The sequence below is a fragment of the Myodes glareolus genome, chromosome 19, assembly GCF_982192425.1.
Source record: "Myodes glareolus chromosome 19, mMyoGla1.1, whole genome shotgun sequence".
NCBI lineage: Eukaryota > Metazoa > Chordata > Mammalia > Rodentia > Cricetidae > Myodes > Myodes glareolus.
The window spans coordinates 58,542,250-58,555,343 of record NC_142044.1 but is presented as its reverse complement, the minus strand read 5'-3'; the positions used below and the strand labels follow the sequence as shown (position 1 = coordinate 58,555,343).

Genomic DNA, 13,094 nt, shown 5'->3' with positions numbered 1-13,094 from the left:
TCTATTTATTAAAGTCTTTAGATAAGTAAGTATGCATGGAGAACTGAAGGAAATCACCCGTAAGGGATTAAAGAAACAATGTGAGCATGTCTCACCAAATGGGAAAGCAGCAAGCTAAAGGGAACTAACCAGACTCTTAAACAAAGCACAATAACATCAATGAAAAACTTCACGAAAGGCACTCCTCTGTAGATAACCCACTTAATGTTGTATCTGTTAAGATTATACAGCCTGAGAAATGGAAAGGAATAGGAAACACCCATGAATCCAGCTTCAGATAGCAATGGGACTCCATCAAACACACCAGCGGATGCATCCTGCAAGATGCAGAAGGGGAAAAAAACGATAGAAGGAATAATTGAAGGATGGCCAAAACCTTCCAAATTTTCATGAAAGCTTTACATCTGAGAAACTCAGCAGGCTCTAAGAAGGATACATTCAAAGAGATTTACACCTAGGAAGACCATACTCAGAGGCTAAGACAGAGCCCAAGCAAAGAATCCCAACAGCAGGAAGAGACTCGTGACTGGCCACATACAATGCTCCTCAGAGAGGAAAAAAAGCTGGCTCCCTATTAGAAACCTTGAGTCCAGAGGCAGGGGATGTTTGCTAAGTGACCAAAGCAAGCTGTGTACCCAGATTCTACACCAGCAAAATTAGTCATCAAGAATGAAGGAAGAATTAATGTAAGTCAAGAAAAACAAACAGCACTTGTTCCTTTCAGGATCTGCCCAACCCTCACAAGACACCAAATTGCCACCCAGATCTTGAACTTCTAATGTCTAGTATGGTGAGAAATAAGCCATGTTAGTCAAAGACTAGCCTGTTAGATTTGTTATATAAAACAGAAAAAGGTCTGATAAGGGACTTCTATGCTGAGCACAGAAAGAACAATGAATTATACGTCAACACCGTTATAGGCAGAAGACTCCAGGAGTTGTTTCTCCAAAGTCACACCAATGACAAATCCAGAAGATACTCAACAGCATCTACATCAGGGAAACAAGACCCACAACAACCAGGACATACCACCTGTGTCAAATAGGATGGCTAATTACAAAACATAAAAATACAACTAAGCAAAGTGCCTACTGGAATCTAGAGAAACTATAGTCCTCACATATGGCTGACAGAAACATGAAATAACATAGTCATTGTAGACAGTACTTTGGTTGTTTCTCACAATGTTAAACAGAGAGTGTATATATATCCCAGCAACTCCACTATTTGTTATATCCCCGAGGGATATGGAACCACATGTCCCCGTGACAATATGTCAGGTAAATGTTCATTTTATACACATATTTCTAACAGCCCCAACATTCATCACTTAATGTATAGATAAGGACTATGGCATACACAGGCAATGGTTTATTATCTGCCCCCAAAGGGATTAAGGTATCAATAAATACAACAAAGAACCTTGAAATAACAAGAGTGATAGAAAGCAGTTGCGAAGAGCCGTGTAACACACAGTTTCACTTACACAGTGTCCATAACAGACAGAGCTATAGACACAAAAGTAGACTAGTGATTTCTAGAGGTTAAGGAAACGAGAAGTTAGGGGATCACTGCTAATAGAGGGGCACTGGTTTCTTCTGGATTGCTGGTTATTTTTCAGTTGCTGTGATAAATGCTATGACCACGCCTATAAAAGAATTTAATCTGGCTTCAATTAAATTCCAGAGAGATAAGTGTCTATCATGGCAGAGGAACAAGCCTGCAAGTGGCGGGAATGGTGGCAGGAGCCAGAAGCCAAGAGCACATCTCCACCACAGGCAGGGAGTAGAGAGAGCAAACTGGAAGTGGGGTGATGTTGTGGAATAATATGTTTGTACGCTGTGCATAAGCGTCACTCAGATTGGTTTAATAAAAAGCTAAACGGCCAATTGCTAGACAGGATTTTCAGGGGAGAGAGAATGCTGGGAAGAAGAAAGGAAGATGCCATGAGATGCAGAGCAGGCAGGATGGGCAGTACATATATGAGGTAAACAAGCCTCGGGGCAACACAGAGATTGATAAAAATACTAACGGTATCTTAAACAACATAGGAAATCATATTATATTTACTCCTAACTACATATACTATGTAAATATATGCATATATTTAAATATGTTCTTAAAATATCAAGCACTTTTTCTACACATGTATATATGTATATGCATGCATGCATATGTATAATTTTTGACTTATAGTGCTTTCCATAGAATCATAGGATATGAACAAAAAACACCAGTAATAAGAATGAAATATCTTTTTGTGTTGTTGGTCAGCATAGTTCAAGAGACTCCCCGAACAATAAAGATATTGTTTTTCTTTTTTTAAAAAAATAGGTTAATTTAAAAACTAGTGAGTGACAAGCCTAAGCTATTGGCTGAGCTTTTATAATTAATAAGAAGTCTCCATGTGGTTATTTGGGAGTTGGCAGGTAGGACAGAAAAATCTGCCTAAAGGGTGCCCAAATCTCAAAGCCCTTTCCCAGTGATGTAATTCCTCCAGCAAGGTCACACTTTTTAAACATCCCCCAACAGTGCTACCAGCTAGAAGACCAAGTGTTAAGATGCCCGAGCCAACAGGGAACAGTTCTCACTCAGACTCACGCGTTCATTCCCTGGCCTCCACAGGCTTAAAGATGTATTTAGTCTAACTTCTAGAGGCTCTGTAGTCTGTAAAAAGTGTTTTAAAGACTGCTTAAAAGTCAAATCTAAAGTCTCTTTTAAGACTCAATTAAGACTCTTAATTCCATCTGTCCCCCATAGAATCAAAATGCAAATTACACACTTCTAGCATATAATGGCTCAGGTTATGCATTACTAGTTGAGAGAGAGGAATAGGGGGGCATATTGAGGAAATACTGGACCAAAGAAAGACCAGAACCCAGCAGAGCAAACAGCAAATCCCATCGCTCTAAATCCAGTGTCTGGGACTATAGTTTCAAAGGGCTTAGACGGCTTTGCCTATCCAACTTTGCTAGCTGCAAGAAACAACCCTCTTGACTGGTTCCACTCCCTGTATGTAGCTCGTCTTGGCAAATATCTCACGGTCCGGGTATAGTCAATATCTTGGGGTCTCCACTGTAACCCAGACCTCACTTTCCAAGTTTCATAAAATGGCCTCTCAGGGCCTTCAGGCAAGGACTCCTAATCCATACCCCATCTCCCTTTCACCTTTTAGCCTCTAAAGTCAGCACCCTGTGATTAACACTGCCAACTCTGGCCACCAGCGGGGGATGGACCATGGTTCCCTGAACCCTATTATAGCAGCTTGTGTTTCCAGCTGCTCTCTAGGGGCAGGGAACACTTGAGTTCCCCCCTCACCACCACAAACTGGAAGCTCAGGTGGGAGGTCCTGGCTCTGGGTGAACCTTTTCCTTTGTTCTAGTGCAGAGCAGACCTCTCCTTAATGCAGCTAACCTCCCTTACAACTACAGCCTCTCTTCTAGCACGTTCTTTGGCAATAACATTAGGCTTCCTAGGGCCCCTTTTCTTTCAAAACTACCTTTGGTATTTCTGCCTCACGTGTTCTTTTTCATGATAAATATGTAGGAGTCACTAATAACAATCAGGGGGCAGAGTCAATATCATGATGCCTTATTGCCTCTGCCCTCATCCCAAATTACTCCATTAATTTTTAATTTAGTTCTCGGGACATGGGCAGAAAGAAGCAAGATTCTTTGCCAAAATACCACAAGAATGGTGTCTAGCCCCATGACTAATATCGTTCCCTTCTGAAGCCTCTTAAGCTGGGCCTCCAAGTCCACACTCTTCTCAGTGCTATTGTCTTCCAGGGCCCTATTAGTATGGTCCTTTAGGTTCTGTCGACAGCATTTAATTGTAGTTTTGGGTACAGGTAGTATGTCTCTAAGACTCTCTTTTTTATTTCCCATAATCTGTGTGAAGTGTCAGGTAGTATGTGGCTATCATGGTTACTTCACAAAAGATTTATAAGGACCTGAGACAGGGGTGATGGCCTCATGGGTAACAGCGCTTGCCCTGTGGGCATCTCATCACTGGCACCTATGTGATAATCCACACAGGGCTGCACACACTGGCACGGGGGCGTAGAGACAGCACGATCCCAGGAGCTCAATGGTGAGCCAACCTAGGAGGAAAGGTGAGCTCTGCCTCAATGAGAGATGCTGCCTCAGGTGATAAGACTGTCAGCAAAAGAGCAAGCGTAAGTTCTGCTCCAGCTTCTGTGTGCTCACACACTCTTGTGCATGGACCACAGCCAACATTCAATACACACACACACACACACACACACACACACACACACACACACAAATGGACCTTGCAAAAGTGAAACCCGCTCAGTCGAAAGTTCTATTCTGAGATGCCATGCAGGAGTGGAACTTCTTAGCCCAGCCAAGAAGACAAAGGCAAACAGAGAGAATTCACCAACATCCAGTCCTTGGCTGCAAATTCCTTTTCATGAAGAGAGAGCGAGGACTTCAAACAGACACCCTGGACACACAGGCCCTGCAGCCCGTCAGGCTAATCCATCCAGATGACAAGCAAACACCCCACCTCAGAGCCAAGATGACATGCTTGGGGCTTGAAAGAATTGACCACCTCAGCACTGAAGCCCAGAAACCACACCCTGCCTGTTGCACCTGGACTGAGGCCAGTTCACCAGGAGACAGTGTCTGGGATAGTGAATATCAAAAGCAGCACAGTCCCGCATGCCATAGCACCCAGGGACCCCCCTTAGATGAAGCTGGCATTTAAATGCCAGTATCAACCACAAACAGATGCCTAGGTACTGAGTTATCCCCACCTCCCGACATTGTAAGAAATAATTTTGTTAAATCAAAAAACACAAAACCACAACTGAATCACCCGAGTTTCTGATCATGCAACTCTTCATATAATTTAAGAAAAAGTCATTTCTCAACACAGAAAACCACCAGCTTTCTCACTGAAACCCTAAGAATTCAGAGCTCTTCTTGGCCCAGGTCTGCAAGGTTGTGAAGCATCCCTCAGAAGCTCAAGGGCAACCTTATCTCTTTCTTTTTCGTAGAAAGAACTATCTGAAGATGTCAGCGTGTTCTGTTTTGTTTTCAAATCTAAGACATAGTGCTCCTGTCAGAGGCTGTGTTGGCTTATCTGAGAGAAATGTTTTCTTTCATTCGCTCCAATTCTCGGAACAAAGGGAAGAGATCACACAATGGCGTCTCCTTAACCAAGACAGTCTATATAGCCCTGGAAACACTGTCATGACCAATCAATGTGAAAGAGAGAGTACCTCCAACTGCAGTTATCCTGGTCGAAGTATCCATAGAGGAAGCAGGCCACACCCACCACAGCTGCAAGCAGGAGCATCTGCGTGTAGTAGCCCAGCCAAGCAAAGTAGATTCCAATCTTCTCTCCGTAATACTTCCTGGAGAGAGAGAGAGAGAGAGAGAGAGAGAGAAAGTATTTTTAGAGGACCATCGCTGTGTAGTCTCATCCTAGCATGGCTATTTGGGTTTTAAATAAAGGAGGCTTTTTACATAAACACTCCCATTCAGTTCACCCCTCCCACATGCTCCCCTTCACAGCGGAGCCTCAGTTTAACTATGGGACAGAAAGGATGTTATGTGTGCAGAGGCAGAGTGAGTTTCAAAGTGACCAATGAGGGGAAAAGCGTCGCAGAGGGGCCAGAGAGGGTGTCCCTTGTTCTTGATGAAGACAAGTACCGTCTTCTGAAAGACCCCCTAATATGTGGGAGTCTTCAGCCTATTCAGCTACCCACTATTACGTACTCAGAGGAAAAGCAAGAAGTGAAGTATAAATCCTAAACCTTACTGCTGATACAGTGGTCTTTCCACGTATGGGGTCCATTTCTGAGAAAAGAGTTGGTACCTCTGACCCCAGATGGTGCCACCCCACATACCAACCATGACTTTTCTATATACACGCATACCTATAGACCTATGGTGCACTAAAGGAAAGCTAGTAGGAAAATAGGAGTCGCTCTTTTTCACAAAACACCACTTTCTTTCTGACCACGGGTAAGAGAATGAACAAGAAGCAGGCAGAAACTACACCCGCCAGCGTGGCCAGTGAGGCCCGGGCAGTTGCTGTGCTGTGGGCTTCTGCTTTGTTTCCATCTTGGTCTGTGGAAACAAGCGAGACTTATGAGGGGCTGTAGGTGCTCCATGGAGCTGAGCCAGTTTCCTTGGGCCTAGATTCCCGGGAGGCTGGAGGTCTGTCCAGAGCCACAGGCTGCAAAGGAAGGCTAGGAGCCACATGGAGTGGGTTCAGACATGAGAGGAGCAGATGACATTTTCACGTGACTAGGGCTCCGTGTCTGGTTCATAGACAGCCGGAAAACAGCAGGCTTGGGGTAGTGGGAGATAAGACGTTGGCAAGGGTTGGGCCATTTCAGCACACTTTCTCTTAACTATATTCTTGCTCTGCTTTCAAAGAGGCTTATGTGATGGCAAAAGGCTTGTGGGCTGGAAGCCCGCTCCCCAGTGTGGAGGGATTACAGGGTGGTGGGCCTTTAACAGGCAGATCTAGGAAGAGGTCATGCAGAAACCACCCTCAGAAGGCATTATGCAGGTTCGTATGATACCATTACTCTCCAAGAGGACTACGTCCTGTCTCACCATGTGTTCAACCCCCTTTGTCCCCAGTGTCCCTGTCATGAGGTCACCTGCCCTAAGAAGACACACCTAGCACGTCCCTCACCAGAAAGAGTACTACGCTGTTTGGACTTGGTATCCCCCAAACTGTGTGTGAAGTAAACCTCTATGCTTTATAAAGTAGACTGACCCAGGTGTTTGTCACAATAATTCAAATTAGGGCAACACAATTCTTAAAAACCATGTATTTTGGATATGACATATTTAAAACTGGGATCCTTAGAAGCTGAATGGTCAAACTTTTGAATGGGAGAAATGTTCTGCCAAATTTAGGTAAATGGTCAAGCAGTCTTCACATGGATGTTTAGTGACAGAGAACTGAACTCTTCCTACGGCATTCCTGGTACAATAGAGTCAAAGTCAGAGAGGCTTTCCAGACCTGAGATCTGTAATAGAGACCTGTTTCCTACCGGGAACGTGAAACTGGGAATAAAGAGGCTCATTTTGGACATGATAGTCTCTGGTCCTCCAAAAGGGTTCTGTTAACATATCAGTCTAAAAAGTTAGTCTTGACTATTTTGTTTCTGTGTCAGGGTCTCACCGAGTAGCCCAGGCTAGCCTGGAGTTCCCATCCTCCTGCCGCAGTCTTCCAAGTGTTGAGACTGCAGGTGAGAATGACCAAGTCTGGCAGCTGGCAGCTAAAAGGGGCAGTCAGTCCCCAGCCATCCGACCCTGCTGCACCCCACAACTGCTGCCCAGATGCACATCTCAAAGGCATTTCACTCCACACACTGCCGCTCCACCCTGGAGCACAAGCCCCTGCCTCGTGCACACATCAGCACCTCTGTTTCCGTTTCCTTGGCACGGCCACCCCTGTTTTACCCTGCAAAGGCTGTAAACACGCTTCAGAGCCGAGTCGAGGAGCCTGCTTGGCCCGTTTTCCTCTGTACACTCGGTTCTCTCAGGCATTAACAGCCGTCCTGATGAACAGCTCTCTCTAGACTGCCCCCAACCTGGACTTCTGGGGCCCACTGAACCTTCCACTGGACTCTTTCCTATCCCATTTTTATTTCCCCACAGTGTCATTTTATTCTCCAGTGATCTCTGCTGCCATCCACTCAAACTTTATCTTCTTTTCCCACTCTGAGGTCAATAAGGGGATGTTGGAGGAACTTTTCTTTCCTGGGGCAAGGTGGCTTCCCACAGATTGTTCTTTCTCGTTTGCTTGGCTCACTTTTATAGAAAGAAAATCGACCCCTTTAGATAATCCCTGGGAATTGGAAACAAAGGTCAAGAGCCTGGGTGTGTGAGCAGTTCCTGGTGAGGAGAAGAAGGGAGCACATGGAATGGGGCTGGGGTATTAGCAAATGCGCTTGATTTACCTAGAATAAGAACCCATCAAACCACGGCAGTGCGGTCAGACACAACTGGTTTCCTGCAGAAGGAGGTGAATGAAATGGAAACTTCCCAAAGATGACAACCTAGATGACAGGCAGCTTGCCACCCTTGGGTCCTACACCCAGGGATTCAGTCAACTGCTAGCTCAAAACACTGGGGGAGTCTACGGCTGTACCACACAGAACACACCCAATCTCGCCTGAAGACTTTGCAGGCAGACTTCATCTGCATGGATATTTTCAGATTCTTCTCCTGATGTCCCTCCCCAGGCAATACTGCAGAACACCCACATGTATGGCATTTACACCACTTTAGGGACTGTGAGTGAATGAAGGATGACTTCAGGTAGATGGGAGGAGGGGCGTGGGGCATTTAAGGTGATGGTCTTTGATGTAAGGAACGTGGACAGGTCTCCTTAGTCTCAGAGGCTCCGGAAACAGGTTCCTCATGAATGCCCAAATGTGTTTACATGTATACACTCACATACTGTTTTAGCTCCTGGGTAATTAGAGTTGACAGAAATACCTCTGTGTGACAATAATCTAGACAATATCCAATGAGGGAGGACTAAGGAGGACCAAATAAGACAATTAAATGATTCTTTATAAAGTAATTAACCTAACAAACAATTTTTAATGACTGCTACCATCACAAAAACAGAAGCGACAGGGCACCATGCTAACAGAAGGACACGACACTGCATGTCAAGTATCCCTGCATAAAGCAAGCCATGCTCCTAGACAACGATGATGTTACTGCAGCAAACATGCAGGACAGGGGCGGGCTTCAACAACAAACATCACAGCGCCCAAGCCACCAGCTTCTGAACTGTAACCCTGATGTCCTGAGAGACAAGCCCCGAAGCAGTCAGACTTTCCTCTGAGATCAGGAAATGACCTCTGACAGCAGAGCAACACTGAAAATGCGCACAGCTGACCTCGCAATGAGCCAATGCCTCTAACACTTACTCCTGTGCCACAAAGACTCCTCCGCCCCCGAGAGGGAACCTCTAATCCCCCGAGAGAGAAATTCCATTCACGGTAGCATCACACTTAGAGTGTCTGCCCAGGTTAAGTCACACTGGGGCCTAGAGAGTGTGCTCTCCTGAGATGACTCAGGATGGAGCCAGTCACGCCAGAAAGACCAATCATATGATTGCCAAGTGGTGGTTGTGAGCCAAGTGAGTTGGCTGGACCTGTAGTGGAATAATCCGTCTGGACACTGTGAAAATACATTGCTCTCCTTGCTAATAAAAAGACTGATTGGCCAATGGTGAGGCAGGATTTTCGGGGCAGAGAGAATGCTGGGAAGAAGAAGAGCGGAGTTAGAGGAGATGCCAGCTAGACGCAGAGGGAGCAGAACATGTACAAAATGAGGCAATAAGTCATGAGCTATGTAGCAACACAGATGAATAGAAATGGGTTAATTTAAAATGTGAGAGTTAGCTAGTAACAAGCCTGAGCTATGGGCCAAGCATTTGTCATTAATATTAAGCCTCTGTGCATTTATTTTGGAGCCAGTAGCCCTGACAAAAACTCCACCTACATAGACCCACAGGAGTAGGAAGGGACTAGAATTTTTTTTTTTCAGTACCAGCAATCAAATCTAAGGCAGGCCTTACTAAGATAAGTGCTCTACCAGTGATCTACGAGTAGATACTGGGGCACATAAGTTATGATCCATCCACTATGGGTACCTAGGGAAGTCTTGAGAAAGCCCTGGGTATCACAGAGCTGGTTGAGCCCCTCAGGCTGGCAGTGCACAGATACCACAGGGCACCCCTGAGTACTTCTCACTTGGAATGCTCTCTCCTGCTCACCTGATCAGGTCCAAGGGCTGCTTCTTGTATATGCTCCGCGGGTGGGCCCACTCCCTGTACAGGAGGTAACGCTCACTAGGACAGCTGGAGTCCTCCGACTCATAGTTGAATCTGCACTGAGGAGCCAAAAGGAAGAAATGAGCGACACAGTTCTCAGCTTATAAACCTGACTATTAAATATGGCACCAAGGGCCATTTGTGGGAACTGGGGCCCTACTTGCTGGAAGGGACAGTCATGCTGTTTAATTCTTAGTGATTCTAAAATAAGGGTGATCACATTATTGCCATAGGGGGTTGTTTGGGAATAGAGATGACAACGGATGCTTGGATAGTGAAGCTAGCAGCTGTCACTCCTAGGGAACAAGGCAGGAAGGTGGCTGGAGCCCCGTGGATGCTGATGTTCTGAAGTGAGGCAGTGTTAATCAATGAGACAACTGGGCCACTCGAGACCTCAGATCCTCACAATCAAGGACTACCTATCTGAAAGCATACCCCTTCTTGCATGGTGGGCAGATTCGGCCACTGGTGGGTTAGCAGCAGGCCATTGCAATAGCCAGTGCTTTATCGTCTCTCAGTTCAGCAATTATATCGATGACACAGAGAAAATAAGTGTCACTCACGTACAGAGCCATATTACCACGGAGCCCAGCCTTGGTGCATCCCTGATCTTTGTTTGCCTCCCCACTATACCACACAGGATCACTCCAGGCTTGGAGACAGAGAAGACCCAGCAGATGTCAAATGGATATTCTAGGACTGTGCTGCCCCACACTGACATCCAGAGAATGATGTTCAGCTATCCCTGAAGTTCAGAGGCTTCCATTGCTAATTTTGCTGGGCCACAGAAATAGAACAAACTTTCAGGCTCGGTGGCTACGCTGGCTCTCCCTGGAGGCTCAGTCTTTGCCATCCTGTCCCCGCCTCCCACTCTCTGCTTATCTGTGCGAATCAAGCACTTATTTGATGCTCTAGTTGTGTTCTGACAGATGGTACACTTTAAGACTGTTTTCACCCCCCAATGCACATAACACACAGTAGCAATGACCAAACTCAGTCGTTGCTTTCTTTGGTTGTAGAGATTTAGATTAAATTGGTAGTAAATGCAACAAAGTAACAATGCGACTGATGTGGATTTTAACATATTTCATTGACAGGGTACTGTAAACACTTTTAGATATATAGCATCCTCCCACATACGTGGTCATGAAGGACAGGAATGATCACGTTAGACTTTTCAATCCATAGGAGATGCTAGGAGCTTGATAAACACTCCTGAATCCAGTGGGTCACAGTAGTCTTTGAGCAGATCTATTATGACGTCAATAATCTGGGGCTATGTCACTGTGACATGAACGCCGATAAACCCTCTTTTTAAAACCCTGATAGAGCCTGAAATAGTACTTTAAGGGGGAAAAGTCTATTTACAGAAAATGTCAAACGAGAATTTCTAACATTTTTTTTTTCCTTACAAAACAAAGGCCCCTGCTTTTTTTCTGGTAAGGACATCTGTTAGTGATTATGAAAGTAGTTATCACTTAAATGGCAGGGACTGATATTTTATGTAAATTTAATGAACTCTCAAAACAACTCTGTGAGGTAGGAACCATTACCACACCCTCCTTACTGATAAGGACACGGGGAAACACAGAGAATACATGGTTCACAAGCCCATCTAGCTGGGGAGTGGAAGAGTAAAACTTTACTTCCAGATACTCACACAGCCTAAACACTGACCTATGTGATCTGTACTGGTGTCACATTGCCTGAGGGAGGGAACTGCTCATTCTCCCAAGTTCTTTAAACCCAGCCCTGTCTCTATGCCTAGCGACATGAGTGAATTCTTGCCCTGGATCAGTCTGTGATCCTTCACGCCATTATCTTCGTCTTACAGAGGAAAGGACAGAAGGGCAAGGCATCGAGTCCTTCCCGGTGGGCACCAGAGTACTCACTGGACACCTCCAGTTTTGTCCCTTGACTTACATCATGCAGAGGGAACGCTGCCTTGTAGATTCCAGAACTGACCAGCCTATTGATCCCAAATTTGTTAACGTTGTTCATCACTTGGTATTTGACTCGAGAGAGGATGAAATAAACCTAAAAAGATTTTGAAACAGACCATGTCATCTCAATGGTAGAACAAGCGCATGCAATCATTGTTTAGCATAGCAGACATCTGTCCGCACTGAAATGATACCAATAAAACTAATAATAGTATTTTTTAATCTTTCGAGAACAGAACCACAACAACCCAACCAAGCGGCTAATTCTTCAATAGCAGGTTTCAAATCACACCGAAACAGAAACCGTATTCTGCTGAGACTTACGATGCGGCTTCTGGTGGCAGGGTTGAAGAAGGAATCTCTATCATGGATGTAAAAATCATTCATCCGGCTCTTCTCAAACGGGGCAGTGAAGAACTCCTGCTCTGGCTTGATGACACTCTCATTCACGCGGAGCACCTTGGTGAACCAGTTGAGAGTGTCGAAGGGGGAGCGGGTTTTCAGGTCGTTGGGCTTCAGGGGGAGTTTGATGTGCATGATCTCAGCGTAGGTGCACAGCACATCCCAGGGTGCGTGCACTTTGACGAACACAAGCTTGTCATCGGAAACCTAGGAAGGAACAACAGAAACCAAACAACTAGTTTCCCGGTTTTAAAGCACAGATGTCCCCCCCTCCCCGTCGTGATCCAGTAGGTTTTCAAATAAAAGTCCATGTAAACAGGACTCCAGCAAATGTGAAGATAACATTGGATCAGTAAATGACTACACTTTCTCTACTGAAAGATAATCCTTTAGTTTGGATTAAGAAACCCAGAAGTGGCAATTTTTTAAATAATTACTTGTAAAGTTTTATTTGTGTGTGCACGTGTGTGTGTGTGTGTGTGTGTGTGTGTGTGTGTGCACTTGTGCAGGTGGTCCACACAGCAGCCAGAAGAGAGTCTCAGACCCCTCGGAACTGGGGTTACTGGAAGATGTCCTGAGAATAGAACTTTGGTCCTCTACGGGAGCAGCAAGTGCTCCTAACTGCCAAGCCATTCCTCAAGACTCTAGTAATATTCAGAATGAGAACAGTCACTGCTAATTTGTTGTCACACAATCTGTTAGTGACCTAGAATAGCAACACTGGAATACCCATAGCAATGCTGTACTAATGGAAAAAAAAACAAAACTCTAAACCTGGAAATTGGCTGCTTCACCTGTTTTATATCTATCCATTATGCTATATGGCCACTGATGGAAAAACATTACACTCTCTGCTAGAGTTCTGTGGTCTAAGAAAGGAAACTGCAAATTATAAAACTGAAA

The 13,094-nt window shown here is 45.1% G+C and overlaps 1 protein-coding gene across 3 annotated transcripts in view; it reads right to left on the bottom strand.

Annotated features, from left to right (window-relative positions):
- Ano6 (anoctamin 6) overlaps nucleotides 1-13,094 on the bottom strand; it is a 176,605-nt gene that overhangs the window by 46,081 nt on the left and 117,430 nt on the right. For all 3 annotated transcript variants that reach the window (XM_048444763.3, XM_048444762.3, XM_048444764.3), the window contains 4 exons: nucleotides 12,114-12,398; nucleotides 11,770-11,883; nucleotides 9,790-9,905; nucleotides 5,249-5,383 (listed from right to left, as the gene is read on the bottom strand). In XM_048444763.3, coding sequence (XP_048300720.1) covers nucleotides 5,249-5,383; nucleotides 9,790-9,905; nucleotides 11,770-11,883; nucleotides 12,114-12,398 — 650 coding nt within the window. The remainder of the gene's footprint in view (nucleotides 1-5,248; nucleotides 5,384-9,789; nucleotides 9,906-11,769; nucleotides 11,884-12,113; nucleotides 12,399-13,094) is intronic.